The sequence below is a fragment of the Mus caroli genome, chromosome 1 (assembly GCF_900094665.2).
Source record: "Mus caroli chromosome 1, CAROLI_EIJ_v1.1, whole genome shotgun sequence".
Taxonomy (NCBI): domain Eukaryota; kingdom Metazoa; phylum Chordata; class Mammalia; order Rodentia; family Muridae; genus Mus; species Mus caroli.
This window is the reverse complement of record NC_034570.1, coordinates 65,216,549-65,243,710: the sequence shown is the minus strand read 5'-3', so window position 1 is coordinate 65,243,710 and position 27,162 is coordinate 65,216,549. Positions and strand designations below refer to the sequence as shown.

Genomic DNA, 27,162 nt, shown 5'->3' with positions numbered 1-27,162 from the left:
CTCTTTGTTATTTAGAACATTCCAGAGCAGGAGGAAAATTAATAAGACATGCAAAACAACCCTTAGTTTGACAGATGAGAAAATGGGGTCCCAAAGATTGAATGTGACTTTTTTCGGGATTTCTCAATGAGTGAGGAACAGCATTGACGTACATTCTAAAACTTTCTGAACATCACAGATGGCATTGTATTTCCCAGATCCAATTATCTTCTGTCTTAGGCTTCCATTGCTGTGGAACACCATGAGCAAAACCAAACCAAACCATCTTGGGGAGGAAAAGGTTAATTTTAGCTTACACCTTTCAGGCCACAGTCCATCACTGGGGAAAGTCAGGGCAGGAAGTCAAGGCAGGCATCTGGAGGTAGGAACTGAAGCAGCAGAGGCCACACAGACCGAGGAGCCCAGCTTACTGGCTTGCTCTCCCGTGACTTGTTCAACCTCCGTTGTTATATAGCTCAGAACTACCTGCCCAGGGGTAGCACTACCTGCCCGCCATGGAATGGGTCCTCCTCCAGTTAATCACTCATCAAATCAGTTCCTCCCAGACTGGCCTGCAGGCCAGTCTTATGCAGACAGTTTTTGCAATTGAGATTCTCTCATCTCAGATCTGTGTAGATTATGTCAAGTTGGTAAAACCCAACCAGCTCACACTGCTCTTCATTCCAGAAATGAGACTACCACATGATGGTGTATGCTATGTAAATTTCTCTGTTCGTCTTAGGGTAACAACCAAAAATTTAACTAAAATCATCAACTAAATGAGGATGTTAGAGGAACTAAGGCATGCCTTTGTTGAGAAATTAGTTTCTTCACAGGAAACTATATTTTACCATGGCTTTTAGTTTAATGGACTGTAATCCCTGACAATTATAAGTCTATTAGTCAGAATAAGAGGGGAGTAAAAATTAATATTATTAAGCTTTGAAAAAAAAGATTATTCTGTGCCAGTAGAAAATGTATTTTAGCAGGTGTTAAATCCAGCAGTAGAACTGAATGCCTTGAAAAATACAGTTTCTTTTGATTTCATTAGTCAAAGCTTATCACTCACCCAACTGTTCCCTCGACAGATCAGTGCATTGTCGATGACATTACTTACAATGTGAACGACACGTTCCACAAGCGTCACGAGGAGGGACATATGCTGAACTGTACCTGCTTTGGTCAGGGCCGGGGCAGATGGAAGTGTGACCCCATTGGTAAGTGGCTGCCTCTGCTTGGTTGGTTTTCACTGAGGATGTTGGCTGGTTGGTTGGTTGGTTGGTTGGCCACTTGCAGATAAGGAAAGCTATTTGGTATTGCCAGACTTCCTTCTCTCCAAACCTGCCTCATCCATCAGTCTGCAGAGAGCCTTGCAAATGAGTTCTCCTCGTGGGGCAGTATACAACCTGACACTGTCACTCATGTTTTTTTGTTGTCGCTCAGTTTAGTAACAAGGGTGACTTTACTGCAGTGAGTGGGGTTAGCTTTTTTGGTTCTGAGTCATGACAAAGGAAGTTTCTGTTACTGACTGCAGAAAAGAAACATGGGTATAGGACTCAGCCAGTAGATGCCTGCCTCCCGCCAAAACACTTCAGCTTTTGCCTCTCTGTACAATAAGTAGATAAATAGATAGGGCTGGGCCATCACTGAGCGATCAACATTAAAAGGAGCCTATTCCCCAAATCCAAAGTTTAAGATAATCAGTTCATACTCCTTTACTGAAGGAGGCAGACTGCTTACTGAGACAGCAAATTGATCCCAGCAGTTTGTTCGGCCTGCGCTTGTAAAACCGAGAGATCCCGGGAGGCTTGCTTAGAAAGCTGTTCATGCTTCAAATTTAGCTCATTAATGTAAAGCTACCTACTGAATTCCGAAGAAGTATACAAAATGAAATCATTGCAAAGTTCTTTTCTTATTTTACAGATGGCAAGTTTTAAAACTTTTAATTGGCATCTAGTTTTCTAAAATTAATTTTCAGATTTTGGCTATATGCTGAAATTTTAATTTTTATATTTTTTTAAATTTAGCAATGTTTCCCCTGTAGGACACCAAATATCCTTCCCAAAAGGTACATTTTAGTTTTAACGACTAATTTTCCCATAAGGTAAATGACTTGAATAAAATATTACTTTAGGACTGGGGAAATGGTTTCGCACAACATATGCACGTATCTCACACACATGCACATATCACACCCACAAACACATACACTTACAACTTACTTTAACTATATTTGTAAGAACTGGAATTTTTATATTCATACTTTAAGAATACACTTCATCACACTACAGTGATGTGTTTGAGGCTGTTTTAATCTTTTCTTTGTGTATGTTCTAGACCAGTGCCAAGATTCAGAGACCCGGACTTTTTACCAGATTGGTGACTCCTGGGAGAAGTTTGTGCATGGTGTCCGATACCAGTGTTACTGCTACGGCCGTGGCATCGGGGAGTGGCACTGTCAACCTCTGCAGACCTACCCAGGTAAGTAGCTCTGAGACAGAAGCAGACCCATGGATGCCAGTCTATGCTACTATTTGGAATCCCAATAGTGGCCTTGCTCTGTCCCATCCCTTTTCATATTACTGTCCAATACTTAATTACATTTTCATCTTAAATTGTTTTATTTCACCCTTCATCAGGGAAAAAAATCACCAAAGACTATGAAAAAGTGCATGCTACAATTTTGTATTTTACACAGTTGAGGACTCCATTAGGTGAAAACATTTCAATTCATTTTATCTCAGTTGAGTGAGTGTGTGTGTGTATCTGTGCTTGTGCAAACACATGTGTGAATGTGTGTATGTATGTGCACATGCATGTGTGTGCATGTGTGTACATGTGTGAGTGTGCGTGCCTGTGTGTGTCTGTGTTTGTGCATGTATCTTCTGCCATCTTAAGCCCTTCTTTGTGTCAGATTTCATTTGTTTAGTGAGATGTATGTAATGTGGAACAAAATCTGGAGCCAAGAAACTTGGTCAACTCCACCCACACCGTTCGAATACCTTAAAATATTTATTGTGGCTTTGTTGTTGATATTTATTGCTAGGTTCTCATTGTTTTGTTTGGTTGTTGTTTGTTCTCCCATAGAGACATCATGCCTAGCTGTAGGCATTAATTCATTTTGGGGAAAACGTTTAAAATTCACATGTTGAATTATGAGTGCCATTTTAGCAGACTCCTAGATTTCCGTTAATGATTTATTTATTTATCTGTATGTGTGTGGAGAGGGCACTGGGTCACAGCACATACATGAAGGTCAGAGTGGACTTTGAAGTTCTTTCTTCACACACGATTCTTTATGTGGGGATCAGACTCAGGTCTACAGGCTTGTGGGAGGCGAGCACCTTACCCTGAGCCATCTTGCTGGCCCAAATTTTAGACATGAAACACCACCAGTTTTCAGAAACAAAAAGATTTGGGGTGGGGGGAGATAATCCACAAGAATACAAAATATTATAATAATAAATTAACTCCATAAGTGTTAAGATTAAATACTAAGATTAAACTAATGTGTCCCATAGTGAACGATGAGAGCCCAAGGCAGTGTGAGTCCTCGCTCTGACTGTGCTATGAGAAAGACACTAGTTAACTTCTCCTGTGTACAAAGGGAGACTTGCTAACCACCTTTAAAATTGCTTCCAGTCCTTCACTAACAGTCAGAGACCCAGAGCACCCGTCCACCACTCATGCAATCATGTTTTGTTTGTTTTTCTTTTTTTTTTTTCTTTTTTTTCGAGACAGGGTTTCTCTGTGTAGCCCTGGCTGTCCTGGCACTCACTTTGTAGACCAGGCTGGCCTCGAACTCAGAAATCCACCTGCCTCTGCCTCCCGAGTACTGGGATTAGAGTTGCATGCCTCCCATATCCAGAATACGCTCATTGTTTTTATGTGCTGGGGACATCCTCTTCCACTCAGCCCTTAGACATTGTCAGGGTAGGATAGGTGATTGCTTCTGCAAGTATGTATCTCAGAGCAGCCTGCATTTCTTGCTGGACTTTGGTTTAAGAGTGAGTTACTTGCCGGGCGTGGTGGCGCATGCCTTTAATTCCAGCACTTGGGAGGCAGAAGCAGGCGGATTTCTGAGTTCAAGCTATACAAAGGAACCCTGTCTTGAACACCCCCCACCAAAAAAACCCAAAAAAACCAAAAAAACCCCAAAAAACTAAAAAAAAAACAAAAAAAAAAACCAAGAGTGAGTTACTTAACATTTTTAAAAACTTAATCCAGTTGCTTCGTTTTGCTTTTTGAGTCTCATCTAGCCCTGGATGGCCTCAAACTTACTATGTAGCCAATGATGACCTTGAACTTCTGACCTGTCTCTTGTTTCCAAAAAGCTGGGGTCACAGGTGTGCACATTACACCTGGTCAACTTAATACAGTTAAAAAATCTGATTACAAATAAGCCATAAATTCAGAAAACACATATTTAGGAGGATTGGATTTTCCAATGATACAAGCCAAGAATAGAAGTTTATTTTTGTGTTCACAGTCAGTTTTTGCAGGGCAATTTTTGAAATTTATTTTCTTTTAAGACCTTTTCTTTTTCTTTTAAAAATAAGCCTATCCACATAGTCTTGCTGCAAGCATTGAGGGTAGATCTGCTGATGGACAGGAAGAGTCAGATAGTGGGAGTTTTACCTGTTGACTTTGTTCCCTGTTTCTAAAAAGGGCAATGTCAAAAACCCATTGAACACAGAAGAGATTTCAGGGCAATCGGATGAGTGCTTGACCCCAGATAGCGGGCTCGGTGTTTATCTCAATGGAGGCTTTGCTCAAGGGCTCATACCTAGCCTTTGAGGCTCCAATGGCTAAAAGACCGTGTCTGAGCCTTGCCCTGTTTGTTCTTCTTACTGAGTTGGTAGAGATGTTCAAACTAACAAAAGGTAACAGGAATTTGGTTTGTCAATAAGCAACCAGGAAAGCACAGCTCTCAGCAAATTAGGTAGAGAAAGAACTGTTCAGGTCAAAAAAAAAAAATCATGAATGTTTAACTTCTCCAGGGTCACTATTATCGGAAATCACTCGTTCTGACCTTATTGTCAACTGATTTTGAAAGTGTATAATGTGGCATCCTACAAGAGAAGATCTCACAGTGGGCATTGCTACTAGAAGTGTAAAGGGTCCAGGGAGGTGGGTGGTGGGGATCACACCAACTAGCCAGCATCAAAGGGGTTATAAAAACACTTCAATTTAAATAGTATAAATGATAGCTAGCCTTTTAACTTTCCCATCTTTAAATCATGTGTTGTAGTGTAGAGTATAGTGGAGAGCTGGAATTTAATTGACCTAGAAAACAGATGAGGGGTTTTTCTTTTTTCTTTCTTTCTTCCTTCCTTCCTTCCTTCCTTCCTTCCTTCCTTCCTTCCTTCCTTCCTTCCTTCCTCCCTCCCTCCCTCCCTCCCTCCCTCCCTCCCTCCCTTCCTTCCTTTCTTTCTTTTTTTCCATTCCTGCACAGAAATGCTCTAAATCCCCTTTGCCAGTTAGGGCAGTCACTTGAAGGTGGACCCTGTCATCATCTTAGGGGCCTGGAGAGCTGAGAGCTCAGAGGTTGTAGACCCTAAGCAGTTTAATTCCCATCCCTCCCATTAGACAGCACAATTGCTGAACCTTCAGCTCAGGGGACCCATGCCTCTGTCTCCTGCCGGCACCCGTACTCTCTCATATGTAGGCATTTTAAAAATTAAATTAAAAACAATGGAATTTCAGACCTGCGCTGAAAGGCTGAGAAAGGAAGTGAAGTTCTGATTCACTTGGGTTAACCATTGCGGCCATCTTTCCCTCCCTCCCTTTCCCACGTCTTCTGTCACCCTTGTGAACACAGGGTCTGATGACTGGACAGACAGTAAATGTCATTTGTATTCTCTTAATAGATTTATCAAGGAGATTTAGTCATCACAAGTTTTCCAGCCTCAAATTCAGTAAATAAGATGCGTGTGACATGTCTATCTGAGAGATTATACTAGGATTTTTCTAAAACAGCAATACTTAACAGCCTTATGCAGATTGTCACTAGTAACATAAGGTCTGTTTTTACTGATTCATATGAAACCTCTTTAAATAGTGTTTGAAAGGAATGTTTTTAATGTATTTGTATTTGTGAGACTCTTCATCTATGGAAGGAGCTATTCCAGAGGGCTGTGCAATGGACTTGAGTTAATTAATGGGACAACCAACCTGTGTGGTGTGTGGGTCCTATGCCCCTTAGGATGCAAAGATGAGAATTTGACATTTCAGCTTGTAGCATTAAGTGAAATCAAGACTCAATGAATAGGTGTTAGTCTTCAACAAGCTGAATTATTCCCAGTGTAGAAGTTGAGTTCAAAATCTTTTGAGGTCACATAAATATGTAAGTTACATATTTATTCTGCTAAAGAAGATTTTGTTTTCAAAGACTTTAGTAGCGTAAGACCATAATTAAATCTGAAAGTCAATATATTTTTTCCAAGAGCATTCAGAAAATCGCAGGTAGTGTAGAGTCCTCCTTTATCAGCATTCAGAATTTTGTTCTGTCTCACAGAGCATCAGTGAGAACTTTGTGTCTTAGGTTTTTATAAGGACTTTGTACAAATGAATTTTGACTGACAAAGAATTAGAGAGAAGATAAATTTCCATTCTGTAAACAGGTTTTTCGATAAATTTTCATTATTATCCTAAATGGAATCTACTATATTAAAAACTTGATTCCCTTCTCTTATTTTGCTTTTTTTTTCCCCAAGGAAAAAAACTGAATCTATCTTAAACTTTGTTAATAACAGTCATATCAAGATCTGAAAATACTGAATTTTAAATATATGCTTTGAAATGTCATTTCATTTGGTGATTGCTTAAAAAGATTTTTTTTTTGAACAATTCGACCCACAGTGGCTTTAAGAGTATACGTAAGTAAAAGTAAAATGAACAAACAAACAAACAAAAAAACACTAAAGGAGAGAAGGCTTAGACTGATGGGGAAATAAACCTTGGGCTTTAATTATTACCTTTGTCTGTTTGTCCGGATTCAGCCCCATTTAGAAATGTTTGTTTTATGTCATGACATAAGGCCTTGGGAGCGTTGCTTCTGAACAGAGTCCTCTGTCCCGAAAGCCTCCATGATTGGGAATTTGTCTTACAAGAGCCTTCCTGTAATTAGCACATGAGGTCTGTATTCTGAGCTACATTCTTCGTGTTAAGGAAATTTCACAGTTGTCCCACGTCTTACATTGCCAGAGAAGAAGGCAAGCTATGAGACACTGGAGTGGTTTCTGTCGTATTTATTAGAAAAAGAATTCTAATTGCATTTCTTATGGGAAAAGCAATGATTACCAGGTCAAATCAGACTGTGTTTTTTCTTCAGCTAATGTCACAATGTAGAAGGTTTAACTAGACTCAATCATTTTTATTTTGCCCATATTTCCTGAGAAGCGAAAAGCCTTTAAGGATGGACATCCATGTTTAGTAAAACTTTAAGAACACACAAGCTAAAGAGATGGCATGTTTTCATTTTCAGGCACAACTGGACCTGTCCAAGTAATTATCACGGAGACCCCCAGCCAGCCCAATTCCCACCCCATCCAGTGGAATGCCCCAGAGCCTTCACACATCACCAAGTACATTCTCAGATGGAGACCTGTGAGTATTAGCTCAGCAGCCTTGGACTCTGACCCCTGACCTTACGGGACTAGGATGTGTTGCCCTCTGGGTTTGTTACTGCTTTTGAATCGACAGATCTGATGCCATGTCGAATAGTGCTGATATTTATTTTCTTAGTGTTTAGCCAATATGTAGTTAGTCGAATCAACATGTAGATTTAGGGTTTTTTGATTGTTTGTTTGTTTTCTTTTTTGTTTGTTTTGATATGTAGAAGAAATTAAATTAGGCCTTTGGCTTAGGAAAATCTTAGGAGCCATAATGCTAACAACAATTCTCATCCAATGTGGAAAGAAAATTTGAAATTTTGGTATCCATTTGCAATGTCATTAAAATTAAAATCACATTTTCAAGTGATTTCCAGAGTTTAAAACCAGCTAAATGAACATCATTCGTTTGACTCAACTCAGTTGTTCTGTAGTCCTCTTGAGTTATGTAGACAGAAGGGAATGAGGTATTGAGAGAAGGAGGAGCGGGGAAGGGTTTATAGTTGGTTTCTAAAGGGACCCCCAAACCGTAGCATTTTCTAACCATCCAGATGCCAAAACCATAGCAAGGAGTCTCTCATATTAGTCTATTAACCCTTGATGTCTCTTCCCTTCTCAGACTTGCCCTCTTCTGTCTTCAAAGTTTATGACATAATTTAAAACCACTATTTCAGAAAGGAGAAATGCACTTTTAAAAATCAAATCTACTCAATTGAACTATTATTAATCCTAGACTACAACAACCTGTCTGACTCACTTGGTCGAATTTAAACTCTTGGGGAATTCCATTCTGCTGAGCTCACTCTTTTCCTTCAGCCGTCCCATGTTGTCCCAGTCCTGAGCAGTCAGTCACCAGCTTAATAACACCTGGTGATGTCAGCCATCAGTGACTGACACCTTTTCCGCTTCTGGAGCTTCTGTCTCTCCTCATCTTTTCACTTTATCCCATCTTTACTGACTTGGAACTTAACTGGGGAGTGTTTTGCAAAGCCACTACAAAGGAGGCATTTATAAGTAGGTACGAGATACACATTGAGTTGAGGCGTCTTCACATTCGATTAAACTCTCAACAAAGATTTTAGCTTCGGTTTTGCTGTGTTTCATTTTGAGATGATGACCCATTAGGCCAAGACTGACTTCATATTCTTACATAGCTCAGGTTGATCTCCCTGCTGAGGGCTTGATTACAGGTGTGTGGTTCAGCTCCCCCTTGGCATGTGATGCTAGGGACTGAGCTCATGACTTTGGCCACCTTTAGGCAAGTGCTCTGTCAACCGAGCTGCATACATGGCTCTGAAAATTTAAAAAGAATTTCTGTTGCTTTGTTTTTTTTAAATGTAGGCCATCTGAGAGTTTATATTCTCATATTTTCTTCTGATAGCCAATTGCTAATTTTTAAGCTAACAAAATGGCTAACTTCAATTTCTTTCAGCATATTTGAGCTAAAACTAAAGATGAAAGAGAACTTGCTTGGATCACTTTTATTTATCTCCAAAATAAAAAACTGGGCATTAGAACATTTGAAGTATGTATAAACTTGATTAGATAACATTAAAAAAAATCACTGGGCATTAACCATGTATTTGATATTTAAACCGCTTTAGAATATTTACACTTAAAAGGATTTCTTGTTTGAAGTCTGGGTGTTTCTTTTCCACACAATCTATTGCAATGAGTTCTGTGGTCCATGACATATTAATGAAGCTGGACAGGATATAAAAATGTAAACTGGAGGGGAAAGATTAAACAAACCGAACTATATTCTTCTGCAGTCTTTCCCAGAGTTGGCTAACCACTCTTGATGGGTCGTTCATTTCCAAGGATGAGTCACACCACCAGACACGTTGAACCTTGTTTGTGATGGCCCCAGGATCTGAGTCCAGGCAATGTTATTATACTTTCCAGTGTCTTGCGAGGCAAGAAGCTTGAAATGTATCCCACCAAGTTGAAAGATAGAGCGGGAGGCCTTTTCTCACTTCAGAAGAGAAACGTGTCTCTGTTTACCAGAAAAGTCTAGAGGCTGAATTGAGGATGCTGGTGTTAAATGATTCAAGGTTTGGCCATAGGGAAGGTATTCAGGGCCTCAACTGTGTAACTTTGAAGACCTCATTTCTCCACCTGTATAGTGCAGTGAGGCTCTTCACTTCCGGCAGGAAGGTGAAGATTAGGGGGAGAAACAAACAAGCAAAACAGCCCTGAGTACCTGGTAAACCACTTGGACAAATAATTAATTAACATCGACAAACTGTAGAGGCCCTGTTCCCTGTCAGGTTTTCCACCATTTTTCTTCCAAAACAGAGCCTCGAGAATCCTATCTATCCTCCATTCTTCTTTGAAGCTGACTAACCACCATGGTTTTTCCTTTTACATTTTCAGAAAACCTCTGGGGGTCGCTGGAAGGAAGCTACCATTCCTGGCCACCTTAACTCCTATACCATCAAAGGCCTGACCCCAGGTGTGATCTATGAGGGACAGCTCATCAGCATCCAGCAGTATGGGCACAGAGAAGTGACTCGCTTTGACTTCACCACCAGCGCCAGCACCCCTGTGACCAGTACGTACCCAGCATCTGTTGGGGCTGTGCCGGCACTGCTCAGACGTGGGTTTCCCAGAGAAGATTCTGTCCTTAGCTGCTTCTTTCCTCGGATGGCACCTGCATTCCCCTTTTAACATCCTCTGAACACAGAGAGCGTGGGTATTCCAGATAATCAAAGGCTCTCGTCCCCCGCTCCCATTCCTCTAGGCAACACGGTGACCGGAGAGACTGCGCCCTATTCTCCTGTTGTGGCCACTTCTGAATCTGTAACTGAAATCACAGCCAGCAGCTTTGTGGTCTCATGGGTCTCAGCCTCCGACACCGTGTCAGGATTCCGGGTGGAGTATGAGCTGAGCGAGGAGGGAGATGAACCACAGTACCTTGGTGAGTAGAATGTCTGGCTTCCTCGGCTTGCGTTTCTAGATACTTACTTGGCTCGCAGGAATTTTGGTTCTGGAACGCCTCCACAGTTCAAACGGAGGACGGTCCCTTTCATCAGAGCCAGGAGAGAGGTGAATCCTCTCTGGCCAGGCTGGGATTCCCTGGGCCCCTTTGTGGTCTCTGGTGCTGTGTATTTCTCATAGCCATGGAAGGGACCAGAATGAGGCCTGTGGCTGACAATGTTATCCTTTAGGGGTGCAGTTACCTTCTTGTTTACTTTTAAAATAGCCCAGTGATGAGGGGTCTTTAAAAATGTTCGCTGGTGCCAGTGAGGCGGCTCAGTTGAGTAAAGGCCCTCACCCCTAAGCCTTATGACCCAAGTTCAACCTCCAGTCTGACCTCCATCCCCACATGTGTACGCCGCCCCCAACAAATGTAATAATGGGAAGATACTGAACATACTTGTGAATAGAACCCAGATCATAAAAATGAATCTCCTTCCAACCCCTGCCCTGCCATCCTTCCTTCCACCATGGCTACTACTCTGATATCTAATGACAGCTCTGTTTTTTAAAAAAAACAAAAAAAACAGGGAGGTTATTAAAAATTATACATCTTGGGGGGGGGGTGGAAAATGAAAGAACTTACATTGGAAATTGCAGGTTATTCACTAGAACGTTCCTCGTGGACTTTCACCCTCTGAGTATAGCGCTCTTAGAAGCCGTGGAAGATTGGTTTGCTCCGGCCACTAACCTTTGCCCTGTATTTTAAAGATCTCCCAAGCACGGCCACTTCTGTGAACATTCCTGACCTGCTCCCGGGCAGAAAGTACATTGTCAATGTCTATCAGATATCTGAGGAGGGAAAACAGAGCTTGATCCTGTCTACCTCGCAGACTACAGGTATGTGGGCACCCAGCCATAATAAAAGAAACTTTAGGTATGGGGTATGGTGGGTGATATGATACACACATACATCGTAATCACACATACGTACACTCACAGCTTTGGGATGCTGAGGGTAGAGATCCAGGCTAGTGTGTATTAAGAACCACTGTTTTAAAAAACAAATTTTTAAAGACTCTTTTTGTTTTTCTGTAACGCATGGGCTTGTAGCAACACTGACTGATTTCCGTTCTTCTTCTTTCAGCACCTGACGCTCCTCCAGACCCTACCGTGGACCAGGTTGATGATACTTCCATTGTTGTTCGGTGGAGTAGACCCCAGGCACCTATCACAGGTCATCTTTGGCTTCTGTGTTTGTTTTGATATATAGATGTGGAAGGGGAATATTCTGACTCAACTGGTACCACCTTTTAAATCTCCCATTTTAAGTGGTTGGAGGTGTGTGTGTATGTGTGAGTGTGTGCGTGAAGTGGGTGTGTCCACTTCAAATCTTCCAGGGATTCTTTGTTTTTGATTTGCTTTCCTTCAAGTCTGTTTACACACCCCCATTCGTAATATATGCATCTGCAACCTATAAGGCCAGCCCCGCTGTTCACTGCAGTGGGCAGTTCCCGGGCTGTAGAGGTGGATGATTCCTGCAGAGCTGCTGCTCACTGCTGAAGAGGGAGCTGAGTTGCTGCTCTAGCTTCACCAGTGAAAGGTGCAGACAGTGCTCAGGCTGATTCGATTCCTCTGCTCCGAGAAGAGAAAGCGGCTAGTACTATGAATGTCTCACTTCATGGCTTCACTTACTGACATTCATTAAGGATCTCTGGGTTCAAGGATGCTATTTGATTATTAAAAGATTCTTATCAACTGTTCTTATTTCTGTGCTAGTCAGGCATTATCAGAGGAAGTGGTAACATTGAAAGACCCAGAAAGAATCTTGCTGATTCTTAACAGTCAAACAAGATGCCAAGGGCCATGAGAAAGGAGAGTTATAATTTGTCTAGCCTCCGCTTCTGAAGACCATGTGTCTAAACGCTGTTCTCCTAAACCTGCAGGGTATAGAATTGTCTATTCGCCTTCAGTAGAAGGCAGTAGCACAGAGCTCAACCTCCCTGAAACGGCCAACTCCGTCACCCTCAGCGACCTGCAGCCCGGTGTTCAGTACAACATCACTATCTATGCTGTGGAGGAGAATCAGGAGAGCACACCCGTTTTCATCCAACAGGAGACCACTGGCACCCCAAGATCTGGTAACTTAAAAACAACCCATTCCCTGATGTCTGATCTCTTAGGACTAGACCAGAGAGCCGCTCTAACCTTCCAGGGGAAGATAAAGCCCACGTGGATTATACTCATTCTTTAGCCTTCAGGGAGGACTGAGGTGCAGGTCCCGTGAGTGACAGATCCCTGAGAGGGAGCTGTTTTAGTCTTTGCCAGCTCTTTCTATGTCCCCATCACCCAAATCAATGGCTCTCACCCTTCCTAATGCCGTGGTGACCCCAACTGTAAAATTAGTGCCATGCTGCTCTATAGCTGAGCTGTTGTGAATCATAATGTAAGTATCTGTGTTTCTGATGGTCTTAGGTGACCCCTGTGAAAGGGGGTCTCAACTCACAGGTTGAGAACTACTGAGTTAAATGCTAAAATGTCAGCACTTGGAAGGAATTTATCCAAGGCAACTATTGGGTTTTCTGGTTAAAAACTCACAACATCTCCTCTTTCTTTTCCTGGGATGCTTAAGAATTACTTAATCTGTTCTCTTAACTACCATAAAATGAGTCAGTTAAACAAACACACCAGCTGTTTCTTGTAAAGTGAAAACATTTATTTTTGTATATTATTTTAACTTCTTGGTTTTATGTTATAACATGCCTATCTATAGATACTAAATAGAGATTCCAATATCAGTTTGACTAACCATGAGTACACACACACACATCTATCTTTTGATTAAGAGGCAAAGCCCAGTATTGGCCTAGAATGAGTGGGTCTAAGAGATGGCGGAACTGTTCAGGGAGCTAACTTCTAGCATCAACCTTCAGTGGGAATTGTGACTGACTGACTCATTGCTCTTGTCTGCTAGATAACGTTCCCCCTCCGACGGACCTACAGTTTGTGGAACTGACGGATGTGAAAGTCACCATCATGTGGACCCCTCCTGATAGTGTGGTGTCTGGATACCGTGTGGAGGTCCTGCCTGTCAGCCTGCCTGGGGAACATGGGCAGAGGCTGCCTGTCAACAGAAATACCTTTGCTGAAATCACTGGGCTGTCCCCTGGGGTCACGTACCTCTTCAAAGTCTTTGCTGTGCACCAGGGCAGGGAAAGCAATCCTCTGACAGCACAACAGACCACCAGTACGTCCCGGGCCTGCCTGCCTGTCTTGTTGTCCCTCCTTCTAGCTCTGTACCCTCAGCTCTACTTGTGATAACTCCATAGCATGCCGCTCACTCCCAGGTTCACAGCTCAGCAGTAAGGCAACATCGAGTTGAAGGGAATGTTGAAGGTGGAATGAAACTGGGGCTCTGAGAATGCTGACTCCAACATACATGCTTCCAACAACACGCATGTCATGTCCAACATGCTCACTGCTGGAGTTAGAGTTTTCTTTGCTAACGGAGATGCAATTTCGGTGCTTCTGTCTCTCTGTTTCCCCTCCCTTCTTCCCTCTTTCTCTCTCTCTTCTTCCTTCCTTTCCTCCCTTCCTCCCTTCCCTTTACCTTCCTTTCTTTAAGCTGTGAATCAAAAGTGCTCTACCACTATACAACATCCCCAGCCCTTAAGTGCATTTAAAAAAATATATGTAGTTAGATATGGTAGAATTCATTTGAGACTAGCAGTTGCCAGGCAGCAGGGTGTGTAAAATGTATGTCTGGGATGTGTGAGGCCCTGGGTTCTCTCTCTAGCACCACACAGTGAGTTAATACCTTAAGTAATTCATCCTAAACATTTAGTGGCACTGGGCAGCGAGGTATCATCTATTTAGCTCTTTATCAGCAGAACCTGCCTGGCTCTTAAGTCTTTCGCTGACATGTGCAAAGGGAAATGCTACTTCTGTTGGATGTGGGAAGAGACCTAAGGTCTTCCCTGAGGAAGTGACAGTGGTTTGGACTCCAAAGCTCATGGATGTTCTCAATTACACTCGACCACCTCTGGAAGGTTCTTTCTATCAAAGATGTTCTAACTTCCTATGGGAGGCCCAGTTATCATCCTTAGAAAGAAAAATGTGATTCTTTCTGATACTCCATGGAACTGGGGTCCTGCCTATCTGTTTTAGTTATTGTAATTAGATCCATGTGAGGCAGCTTTTATTTCTCCAGCAGAGGTTAGGTCAGCCAATGAACATACACGTTAGCATATTGCCTGCAGGACCCATGGAGCTTTTCTTGCCCTAACTCTGTTGGACTTAGCCCCCTCCCTTAACCTTTCTGGCCCAAAACAAATTGTGGGGTTTGCAAAATGTTTGTTTTGCTTTAGAAAAAAAAAAGTAACACTGTTATTATAATGTGACTATAATTTCCAAGGGTGGTGGGTAAATCTTTACTGGGAAAAGTAGCCTTTCCGAAGGATGATAGACAAGTGAAAAGGGTCAACGAATTTTCATAACTGATAAAGTTTCGGCAAAATTCTATACTGTCCCCAGTCTTCCAGAGCCTCACAGTATCCAGGGCTGTGGCTCTGACTTTAGTTCCAACCTCGAGGAAGGGAAGCTTAATCAAGCGGGAGGATTTCAACATGGCTGTTATTGATCTAAACGTTTCTTGACACATTTCATCTTATTTTTTTCCCAGAACTCGACGCTCCCACCAACCTCCAGTTTGTCAATGAAACTGACAGAACAGTTCTGGTAACGTGGACTCCACCTCGAGCCCGTATAGCAGGCTACCGACTGACCGCGGGCCTGACCCGAGGAGGCCAGCCTAAGCAGTACAATGTGGGACCCTTGGCCTCCAAGTATCCCCTGAGAAATCTGCAGCCTGGGTCTGAGTACACCGTGACCTTGGTGGCTGTGAAAGGGAACCAGCAGAGTCCCAAAGCCACCGGAGTCTTTACTACCCGTAAGCTAAAATTCAAATGCCTTTCTTTCGTGAAGCTACATGTTCTCAATTATCTATTGGCTTTTTCTGTCCTTTTGCTTTTCAAAAGTGAACCTAAAAAGCCCTGGTGCATCATTTAAAGCTGTCCCATTGAAGGTATGCCCCATGGACAGGCTGGTGTTCTCTGAATATTTCTTGCTGGTCTGCTGTAACATAGACAGCTTTGCCAGCGTGGGCAGCACAGTTCGTGGCCTTTGCCCGGGCTGATAAGTGCTTGATGAAGATAACGGTGTGTTAATTTGCAGGTATTTCCAGGTTCTTTCTATCCTTCTGGGCTAACACTATGAGTCAGGAGGACTTGGGAGGTAGCTCAGTGGCTAAAACAAGTGCGGCTAACACATGAGGGCCAGAGTTCAGATCCCTGGCACGGACATAAAAGGCCAAGTGCTTTGGTGGATAATTGTAATCCTAGCACTGGGAGACAGAGACAAGAGCATCTGGAGGCTCACAGCCAGGGTTGCTGGTCAGTAGCTCCAGGTTCTCCAAAAATCCACTGCCGAGGCTGGTGTGTCGGTGTACGCTTTCATTCATTCATCCCAGCAATTGGGAGGCAAAAGCAGGTGGATCTCAGAGTTTGAGACCAGCCTGGTCTACATAGCGAGCTCCAGAACAGTCAGGACTATATAGAAAGACCCTGTCTCAAACAAACAAACAAAAATACACAAACAAGAAACAAAAAAGAAAGAAAGAAGGAAAAGGAAATATGGTGGAGACTGGTTAAGGAAGTCACACGAATCCATGAGCGCATAGACCGTATACAAAGTAGAAAAGGCTGACTAAATACTAGTAGACAGAATCTAACCCATATGCATAGCTCCATCACATCACTCTCTAGACATCAACTGATAGTCATATATGTTAAAAAAAAAAATCCACCCATGGACTGAACAGACATCAGCAAATGGAAAGAGAGGTTAAGTATGTGACTTCCTTGAGAGCCTGGACCGCCCGCCGAAGGCTACAGTCCTTCACAGCAGAGCCTGGTTTCCTCTTCCCTTAACTTTCACTTTCACACAGAGGAAAAAGACAAGGGTTTTTGGCTATGACTAGCCTTTGACTCAATATTTTAGAGGAAATGGCCTTAACTCCCTTATTTATCCACATCTCCATAAAGTCCTGTATTCACAAGCTGCTTTCCTCCTAAGTATACTCCATTTACATGACAGAGAGCTATGAGATTTATTTCTTGCTGAGCACTTGTTATTTTTGAATTATAGGAGGACCTAACAATAAGCATGCTTTGGGCATTTATGGCCGTCTACCCCTGGTTCCCAGCTTTCCAGGAGCTTTCAGCAAGTCTTGTTTGCATTAAAAAGTAATCTAAGCCCTGCATGGTAGCACATACATGCCTTTACCCTGCATGGTAGCACATACCTGCCTTTAGTGCTATCACTTGGTAGGTAGACTCAGGTGGATCTCTCTGAGTTCAAGGCCACTCTGGTCATTAGTGAGGTCTAGAACAGCTAGGGCTAAGCAAAGAGGCCCTGTCTCAAAAACAAACAAACAAACAAACAAGCAACAATCTAGAAAAACTGTCAACTTCCCCACAGGAATCTATTGTTTACCACAAACGTCTTTGCATGCACATTTGGTAATGTGAGGTTGAACACCGAAGGCCTGCTTTTTCCTACGAAACTGTTCACCAGCAAATGAAGTCTGCTTTCTAGTGTGCAGACTTCTTTTTAAATGTTTGGTATTTGACATTGCCCAGTTTTGAGATAGTCTAAGATCCACTCTTATAGAATTAGTATCTTTGTTTTTCTTGCAAAACCCGTTTCTTGTAGCTGTCCCTTAAATTAATGAGCATGGAGTTTCTGTGCACACAGCCTCTTACTTGGCCTCGTACTTGAAGCTTCTGGGTGTAACACTAAAACTGTATTTGCTGACCGTTAATTAACATACCTCATTGCACGGAGTATCCTTTCCAAACACGGTAGGGTAGGTGACTGAAAGACAAATGGTGAACAAGAACAGCTCACTGTGGCTCAGATTTAAATAAACCAGTGGAACCAAGGAGTTACGCAAATCCATTTGGACCTCAGATAGTCTCCGTATAAACATCAGCAGGGCCTAGGAACTTTAGTTTCTGAAGCTTTACCAAAATTAAGTTTTGGAAACAGCCAGTTTTCTGACGTTTATATCTCATGCTAAATTCTTAAGAGCAGCTGTGAGAAAAGTGGGGGGAATAAGTTATTTATAGAGGAGGAACCCAGCCTGCTCCTGTTTGAGGGCATATGTCATTTCTCAACAGCCAGGTTGTTCCTTACCTAACAAGCCCTGCCAGAACCCATAATTCATGCTTACAGGCGCATCCTTTGTTTGACAACACTTTGTGGGTTTGTGGCTTGGTGATTTTCCTGTAATGGTCTTGTCTAGGCAAGAGAATATTGTCTCAAACATGGGGCAAGATTTAGCTGCTTGGCTGACGCAATAGAAAATGCCTAGGTGTGAAAATGGACAGTTCTGAATTGCAGGAGCAGTATTTGGTCCTAATTGCTGAACATTATCTCCAGGCTGTTAAAAAGTTAGAATTTTCAGCCGGGCATTGGTGGCGCATGCCTTTAATACCAGCACTCGGGAGGCAGAGGCAGAGGCAGGCGGATTTCTGAGTTCGAGGCCAGCCTGGTCTATAGAGTGAGTTCCAGGACAGCCAGGGCTACACAGAGAAACCCTGTCTCGAAAACAAACAAACAAACAAACAAAAAAAGTTAGAATTTTCAGTAAAAGAAATGATGGTGGTGTCAGGATACTAGAATACCAAGTATACTAGTTAATAATTTCTATGTCTAGTGGTTAGGTATTAAGTGTCTGCAGCATTTTTGTTCTGAATGATCAACCACATGTTTGAGGGATGGATCTGATGTTGATGATAAGATCCCCAAATCATGAAAAGATACAGATCATAAGGCCCAAGAAATTAAAAGGGACTTCCATTGAGGTAAGCTAGCCCCTCTTTCTACTACCTGTGAGTGACAGGTCTCTGCCAGAAATTCAAGTCCCAGCCCAAAGCTGGACCTACAGAATCACCACCCTCAGCCCCCTTCCCAGGTCTCACCAGGTCCTGGGTGACTTGAAGCAGTTCAACTTCTTAGCCGATGAATGCACCTTGGCTACATTCTCTGTCTACTTACTGGCTAGACCAAAACTCTGTTTAAAATGCTCGTTAATCTGCAGTCCTGGCCTACACCTATGCGCCTAACGTTGAACCTCATGTTGATTAATTTGCAGTGCAGCCTCTGCGCTCCATTCCCCCTTACAACACCGAGGTGACAGAGACCACAATTGTGATCACCTGGACCCCCGCTCCAAGGATTGGCTTCAAGGTGAGTCTCAGATGCACCTCTCATGATCCAGCCCAGGGGTGTCTTCCCATTCCCACCACACTTTACAGACCTGGGATTTTAAAGCTCTATGCTCATACTCCAGGACCTTCTGAGAGCAAAGCCTGCATTGAGGCTTCTCTGTGTTGCAAGGGAAGAAAACCATGAGCATGGAACTGTAGTGTTGTTCTGTTTTCTGTCCTTCTCCCCAGGGAACTCCATTTTAAAATAAAAGTATAGCCAAACCTCATTTGATGTGTTGCTCTAAATGGGTGTCGCGAAGCTTATGAAAACCAATTTGGGAAGACCAATTAAACTGCGAGTCACTTAAAAATCACATTTTTATCCAATCAGTTTCATCTCAACTTGTTCAAAGCCCTGTGGGTGAATTTCTTAATAGAAGTTAAAATTGAGGTCTTCGCTTTAGATATCTGCAGTCATGTTCTTTAAAGCAATGATACTAGGGACGTGATAGATGCAAATGAATATGTTTTTTAAAAAGAATCCCATCCTTAGGCATCCAGAGGATAAAAAAAAAAAAAAAGAGATACTTATTATGTCTGGAATCAAAGCCTGATTGTTTAAAAGAGAGAAAAAAGAAATAGACCCAGGGTCACTCTGCTTTTTAGTATGCAAATAGCCATCTTGATGAGTGGGCTGCTCAGGTACAGAGGGGACCTTTATGAAGGCCGCCAATGCACCTTTTTAGTTTCCCTTAATAATGTCGTTCAGAGTTGTAGAAGCCACAGAGAATCGGAAGGGTTTCTCTGGAGCTGAGTACCTTTTGATAATGTCACCTAAGCTTTTGTAGTTAGGAACACACGGATGTCTTCGTGGGAATGTGTTTTTCATTTCCGTGTGTCAAAGTGGCTGCAGATAACTTAGAGAGAGAGCCTAGAGCATTTCTTCCCTGTGTACTGCTGGTATGCACCAGAAGGGTCTATGTCAAACAGTTATACTGACATTTCTCTAGAAAGTTTCTATTATAAAGGACCCGAGTACCAAAGGAAGATACCTCCAGCTAATTGCAAAATCACTAAAGTGAGCCCTCAATGTGTTATCCACCCAGTAAATGCACAGTATGGAGTTGTAAAGGACATCCCCCTGTGTAAATCTACAACCTCTTGGGATCTCTGGAATATTCATCCTTCATGCTGATTTTGCTGTCTTCCTTCCAGCTGGGTGTACGACCGAGCCAGGGAGGTGAGGCACCCCGAGAAGTGACTTCAGACTCAGGGAGCATTGTTGTGTCTGGCTTGACTCCAGGCGTGGAATACACTTACACCATCCAAGTCCTGCGAGATGGCCAGGAGAGAGATGCACCGATTGTCAACAGAGTAGTGACACGTGAGGAGAGCCTTCCTTCTTCTTTTAACTTGTAAACTATTTTAAAAGATTGCCAAAGCCAGGTGTGGTAGGGTGTGCCTTTAATCCTGGTGCTTGGGAAGTTAAGAATGATGATGGGAGTTCAAGACCAGCCAAAAACTGGAGGCAGAGCTGGGTTTATAGCACACACCTCTAATCCCAGTACTTAGGAAGCAGAGAGAGGCAGATATTGGAGAATTTATGGCTAGCCTGGTCTACATAGTAAGTTCTAGGCCAACCAACAGTGAGAGCCCATCCTCCCCTCAAAAGAAACATATTCCTCTAATTATTCAAATGCTAGCATCCCAGCTTACTTTTGAGACAGAACAAGGGAAGAACCTCTCTCTTATTTATATTAGCAGAGTCTTCAGAACTGAATGTAGTTTAGCTGGTGTCATGCAGGCCACAGAATTAGAAGTGTTCCTTCCATGTCAAAAGTCTTCCAAACTGGCAAGATGAAACAATTTCAGTAGTGAATTATAATAGCGTTAATCCTAGAGATCACCTATCAGGGGTTACTGTCGCCTGTATTTTTATAGAATACTTTATTTTTCCAATCCTGGAGGGAAGGGATAAAGAAAGGCAAAAAAGGAGGGAGGTGAGAGGAAAGAAGGGTGGAGAGAGGGCATAGAAGGAACATTCATTTCACAGGCCAAGTGTTTTGTGTTCAGTTTAACTTTTAAGTTTTCTTTTCTGTGTAGCGCTGTCTCCACCAACCAACTTGCACCTGGAGGCAAACCCTGACACTGGAGTGCTTACTGTCTCCTGGGAGAGGAGCACTACCCCAGGTAAAAAAGGGGAACACCACCCTAGGGAAGCGTGGGGCGGATCTGAGAGCACGTACACATGAGGCTTTCCCAAGACAGATTTGGATTCCATTCAGAGAAAGAGAGAAAGCAAGTGCTCGGCTCTCCATGAGTGACAGAGGAGAATGAGAGAGTTCATGAACTGTGTGTAAACACGGCTGCATCTTTTCTTAACTCACAGGAAAGAGAACAATCAAATGCTAGGCTGTGGGGGACGGGGAGACTAACATTTATACTACAGGGAATTTTGAGAGGATTAGATGGAAAGAAGATTTTGTTCAGCTTATTAAAAATGCCCAAACTGGGGCTGGAGGGATAGCTCAGCAGTTCAGAGCCCCAGCTGCCTTTTTCAGAGAACCCGGGTTCAATTCCCAGCACCCACATGGCAGCTCACAACTGTCTGAACTCCAGTTTCCAGGGGATCTGAAAACCTCACACATGTAGGCACAATACCCATGCACATAATAAATAAACAAACAAGCAAGTAACAAATAAATAACAAGTAAATAAGTGACAAATGAATAAATAAATTTCAAGCCCAATTTTAAAGGCTGAAACCATAGTGTGTAGTCCATAAACCTTAAGCTCTGTTTACTGAAGTTTGACAAGTCGCTTGGTATCTGGGTGGGGCTGGCTTCAGGGTTCCCAGTGACTTCAAACTCTGTAGCTTGCTCAGCCCGCCGCATAAAATGATGCTGTGCTTTCTTGCGTATGACCTATTCAACTATCTCTAGGTTACTTAGAGCCTAATAGATTGCAAATGCTGTGGAAGTCATTGTCCCGCTGGATTGTTTTGGGGACAGTAACAAGAAAGAGTGCATGCATAGCATAGATCCAAATTATCTTCAATCAGTATCTTTTTTAATCCATGTTGGTTCAGTATGCACACCTGTAACCTATGAACATGTAATGAATTGAACGGTAAAATGTAAGAGAGACAGGGATGGGCGGAGGCTCACGTGGGGGAGAGCATTTGATGTGCATTGCAAAAGGACATAGTTCATCCCCAGCCACTAGGCAAAAAGCTGGGCGTGGCTACACGAGCAGCTATGATTCCCCTGGGAGACCCGCTGCCACACCTTGCTACTTGAGAACATGGTCAATGGGAGCCAACTAGTTGGAGCAGTATATTTAGTTCATTATTTGATTGTTGCTAATTTTACTCATTGATAATTTTTTTGTTGTTGTTTTGTTTTGTTTTTCGAGACAGGGTTTCTCTGTATAGCCCTGGCTATCCTGGAACTCACTTTGTAGACCAGGCTGGCCTCAAATTCAGAAATACACCTGCCTTTGCCTCCCAAGTGTTGGGATTAAAGGTGTGCGCCGCCATCGCCCGGCGATAATGGTTTTCTAAAAGTAACGTCACCCCAACACTAGAGCTGAGGCAGGAGGATTAGCCTGGTATATATAGTGAGTCTTAATGCTAGCCTGGGGTCATAGTGTGGGCTATGTCTTGACAAAACTATATAAACTATATCTGCATCTATCTCTATATATTATATACATACACATATATATCATCTTAAAGTACCTTTGTATGATGGATGCATGCCTACATGCATTTTTCATGTGTCCAAGTTCAGGTGGTACAGTGTGTGTATGGAGGTCAGAGGATAACCTTCAGTATACGTGACTGCCTTCCATCTTCTTTAAGACAGTGAGGCCAGTAGCTTCTGGGAACTCTCCTGTCTTCACTTCCCAATGCTCTCTAGCAACATTGGGGATTTCAGACACGCTCTGGTGTCTGGCTTTATGTGGATTCTGCAGATAGGAACTCAGTCAGGTCCTCATGAGTACGTGGCCAACAGCTTATCCACCGAGCCAAATCTTTAGTCTATAATTTGTAGCTATAATCTCTTACACCGTTCTTACCCTTGCTCGGGCGTAGGTGTCAGGCAGTTATCTATAAATGTGTGTGATTATAGTCACACAAAATAAAACTAGTTTAAAATACTCCTTTTAATCTCCTTTTGAAATAGGCAGACTGAGTGATGTTTCCTTCTCTGTGGCAATGTGTTGTATAATGTGACAGCTACAGTGTTTCCAGATAAGTTTCTCTGGGTTTGAAACTTGAAGCTGACAAGTTCTTGCTTCTGGGCAGCTGGATCATCAATCTTTGGTTTCAGTGGCCTGCCCATTCAATGGTCAGGCGTAAAGCAAATGACCGAAATGTTATTGACTTCCCATCCCACTGGGTTTCCTAGCACATAACACGTTAATGTTCACCTTCTCCCCACTGACAGGATATACCCTCATTCCCTGTTCTCAGTGGGTCAATATTGTTCTGTCTTCTTCCAGCCTGGCCCTGCAGAGCTCTGGCCACTACTAGATTTATTGATAGCTCCTTTCCTTTAATACCTTCACTGCCCAATTTTCATGATTCTGAAGTCTTCTATGATTAATATTCGTTTTCGAGAATGAGCATCTACACTTCTGGGTTCTGTGCCCTCCAGCCCCTCCCCACACCCCTGGTTCCCATAGTTCAAACTTTTACACTCTTCGGAGAATGTTTAAGTGGAAAGCAATCTCAGAGCATTAAAAAAAAAAAAAAAGTAGATTTCCTAGCTCTCCCACAGGTCACCCATTAAGGAAAAACAGGATAAAATAGTAAAAAGAGGATGGAATTTGTAGACAGGAAACTCTCAGGTCTTCTCTAAGATTTCCTTATCTTTGTTAACGGTCCCATGATTTTACTTTGTAGTTAACACATTTATATGGGTTGTAAGCTTGCCCAGTGGATGCAATGTAGAATGATCAAGTTAGCATTTCCATCTCAAACATTCATGTCTAAGTGCTGGAGACTCTCAGACTCTAGTTATTATGAAATTATCATAAGTTGCTATGGACTAGTCACCCGGCAGAGTAATTCCTACTTTCTGACTGTTGGTATATTACAGCCTTGTACAGTTTAATATACCCTGAGTTACATAGGTTCTGTATGGTAACTTCCTCTCTGCATTTACTCCAGATATCACTGGCTACAGAATAACGACGACCCCCACGAACGGGCAGCAGGGGACCTCTCTGGAAGAAGTGGTCCATGCTGATCAGAGTTCCTGCACTTTTGAGAACCTGAATCCTGGCCTGGAGTACAATGTCAGTGTTTACACTGTCAAAGATGACAAGGAAAGTGCCCCTATCTCTGATACCGTTGTCCCAGGTAATAGAAAAATAAGCTGTTATCCTTAGAGTGGCAGTTTTGAGTAGCAGTGGGGATTAGCATCTTAATCCGAGATAGCTGAGTGTGTCAGATACAGTTGGGATTTAATGCCAACCTCCCAGGGCGCTCTCCAAAACCACAAAGCCAAAAAGCAACTGTTTGGATGAAGGCTTTCCTGTTCCCTCTGCTTCACTATCTGTGCTTCCCTGGGATGCTGTCTGTTGCCATGGGTACCTGATGAGTGCAGCCACGGCATTAACTCTGTACTGTTTGCTCACACGGAAAGATTACTAAACAGTGTCGCGTGTCTGTATCCAGTGCTGATGGGCTAAAAGTAATGTGGTAAATGCATCCCATTGGGGCATTTGTGCCCGGGGTTTAACAATCCATCTCCACCTCCAACGGTTATCTAGAAAACAGTCTTTGTCTCCATATGTGAGCACTGAAACACACTTGGTTGACAATCCAAATCTTTATCTTGCAGCTTCAAATCCTTTTTAAAATTGCAAGTGGGATGAAAAACCACAGAAAGGAAAGAAGTAAAGGCCAGGCTCCCCATGGCTTGCTTTCTTCTGAATTGAAAGACAGCGTCACAAAGGCCTGTCTAGGGATAGGTTCATTGTGTGTCCCCAGTCTTCTGTAGATTGAAAGCGCTGGTCAGACTCTCTTACCCTCTGCAGTATTTTGTTATGCATTTATGAATACTAATTAAATTACACGAATTAAAATGTTGGCAGTGGAGTGGGCTCAGGGCTCAGTGCTGGCTGGCCTTGGCCTGACTGTGTATTTGAGTGGCACATTCACAACATAGATTAATACCATGGTCATGATGCCATCATGGCTTTTGAACATGGAAAATAAGTCAATTAGCCAGCCAATTTTTTTTTAAACCTTTGTAAGATTTTATTTTCTTACTAAAGGTTTTGTGTTCTACCCCCTCCCCTCCACCCCGCCAACATTGCTAGTGTATTTTATAAATCAGTTCAGGCTCTGAGAATGATTTTGACATTGTAAATGTGTTTATGATTAATTTTTTTTAGCACTTGAGAAGTTAAAACTGTACCATTCAGGGACATTTTCTAAATGGGAGAAAGCCCCTGAAAGAATGTGGTAACCTGCATTAGTCTCCCAGGGGAGCAAATTACTCATGATGCTTGGGACGTCTTTTCAGATAATTTGGGACACATTGCATATACCATCATTGCTTGAGCATTCCGTCAATTTCACTACCGGTCACCTGATGTACACTGCTTTATTTTTTCCCTTTTTTTTTTGCCTCTACTTTTCTTTTGCCTCCTCTTTGCTTCGTAACTCAATAGAGGTGCCCCAGCTCACTGACCTAAGCTTTGTTGATATAACTGATTCAAGCATCGGCCTGAGGTGGACCCCGCTAAACTCTTCCACCATTATCGGGTACCGAATCACAGTAGTTGCGGCAGGAGAAGGGATCCCTATTTTTGAAGATTTTGTGGACTCCTCAGTAGGATACTACACAGTTACAGGGCTGGAGCCTGGCATTGACTATGACATCAGCGTTATCACTCTCATTAATGGCGGAGAGAGTGCCCCTACTACACTGACACAGCAAACGGGTGAATCTTGAAGTCTTCTGTGTTTGAGACATGGATGGTGTTGCATGCTGCTCAGTCGCTGTGGTTAAATCTGGATGTTTCCAAGCCAGTGATTGGCTACGGAGATGAAGACGGGGCCCGCTCAGAGAAAAGGGATATATTAGTCTGGTTGCATGAAAGTATGCGTAAATAGTCTCATGCACTTTCAGTCAAAGCACAAACAGATGTGAAGGTGAAGAACTCTAGATCTCTGATTTATGAAATGCAAAGGAGGTTACATTTACAGATCTTGAGTATTTCTTTTTTTAAAGTATGACTATCAAACTGAATGACGAGCACCCATTTACACTAGGTCAGGCCTCCAAAGTGTGCTGCTGTGTGCTTCCTCTTACCTTTTGATAAGTTCCTACGCTCCTTTTGTAGCTAATAAAACACCCATCAAAAATGAGTGTGGAACAGAAGGGGAGATCTCAGGGTAGGATGATGACGAGCCGTAGGGCCTTCTGGATAGTGCTGCTCGACAGGGTAAAGAAACTCCTCTTTAACCACAGTCTAGAGACAAGCATGCAACATCTTAAAAGGTTCTCTGCCCTGCATGGTAAGAAACATTGCTGAGAACCACTGTGCATGAATCCCCTCACTTGTAAGTAGAGTTCACTGAATGGAATTATGGCAATGCAGTAGTGTGTAGATATCTCACTCCGGGGAAACTGAGGACCCCTTGTCTTTTTTGTCTGTGTGCATGTGTTTCTTCAGAAAGTACTGCTATGTGTCTTTGCTGTGTGGCAACTTAAGCCTCTTCAGCCTGGGAGAAACATCTTCCGTGGTATCGATGTACTAAAACGGCAATAACAGTCACAAAAAAAGCCTACCTATTTGAAAAGTAGACTAAAATTCTTTTAAAATGCATTGATCATGGCAGAAAGGTTAAAGGGGCCTAACAGTGTTCTCTATAGTGTTTTGTTTATTTTTTTAACAGTATCGTGTCATGATTTAGATTAGATTAGATTAGACTGTTTGCATGGTTGTAACTGTTTCTTTTCTGCATGAAATACTGGTTTTTACCTTTTCAGCTATTCGTTTTTTTTAGCTTTGACTTTAAATTCGCATTAACTCAATCCTCCTTATTTGATATCAGCTGTCCCTCCTCCCACGGATCTGCGATTCACCAATATTGGTCCAGACACTATGCGGGTCACTTGGGCCCCACCTCCGTCCATCGAGCTGACCAACCTCTTGGTGCGCTACTCACCCGTGAAGAATGAAGAGGACGTTGCAGAGTTATCCATTTCACCTTCAGACAATGCTGTGGTCCTAACAAGTAAGCCCTCATACATAGCTTTTCCGTAGATTCTTATCTGGAGCACAAGGAATGGATTCTGAATTTTTCTGGAGGACCACCTAAGAGAAAAGGGAACCATGACAGAGAGACACACTCTCCA

At 42.7% G+C, this 27,162-nt stretch overlaps 1 protein-coding gene across 10 annotated transcripts in view; it reads left to right on the top strand.

Moving 5' to 3' along the window:
* Positions 1 to 27,162, top strand: part of Fn1 (fibronectin 1) — a 67,559-nt gene that overhangs the window by 13,234 nt on the left and 27,163 nt on the right. For 6 of the 10 annotated variants that reach the window (XM_021150878.1, XM_021150136.1, XM_021149419.1 and 3 more), the window contains exons 11-25: positions 1,068 to 1,196; positions 2,317 to 2,460; positions 7,466 to 7,587; positions 9,969 to 10,146; positions 10,336 to 10,512; positions 11,283 to 11,411; positions 11,659 to 11,748; positions 12,458 to 12,652; positions 13,486 to 13,758; positions 15,193 to 15,459; positions 18,727 to 18,821; positions 19,997 to 20,165; positions 20,885 to 20,971; positions 23,958 to 24,149; positions 26,859 to 27,041. In XM_021150878.1, the coding sequence (XP_021006537.1) occupies positions 1,068 to 1,196; positions 2,317 to 2,460; positions 7,466 to 7,587; positions 9,969 to 10,146; positions 10,336 to 10,512; positions 11,283 to 11,411; positions 11,659 to 11,748; positions 12,458 to 12,652; positions 13,486 to 13,758; positions 15,193 to 15,459; positions 18,727 to 18,821; positions 19,997 to 20,165; positions 20,885 to 20,971; positions 23,958 to 24,149; positions 26,859 to 27,041 (2,430 nt within the window). Of the gene's footprint in view, positions 1 to 1,067; positions 1,197 to 2,316; positions 2,461 to 7,465; positions 7,588 to 9,968; positions 10,147 to 10,335; positions 10,513 to 11,282; positions 11,412 to 11,658; positions 11,749 to 12,457; positions 12,653 to 13,485; positions 13,759 to 15,192; positions 15,460 to 18,726; positions 18,822 to 19,996; positions 20,166 to 20,884; positions 20,972 to 23,957; positions 24,150 to 25,468; positions 25,742 to 26,858; positions 27,042 to 27,162 lie in introns of all 10 variants that reach the window. The other 4 variants (XM_029481519.1, XM_029481508.1, XM_029481504.1 and 1 more) reach the window with 1 other exon arrangement.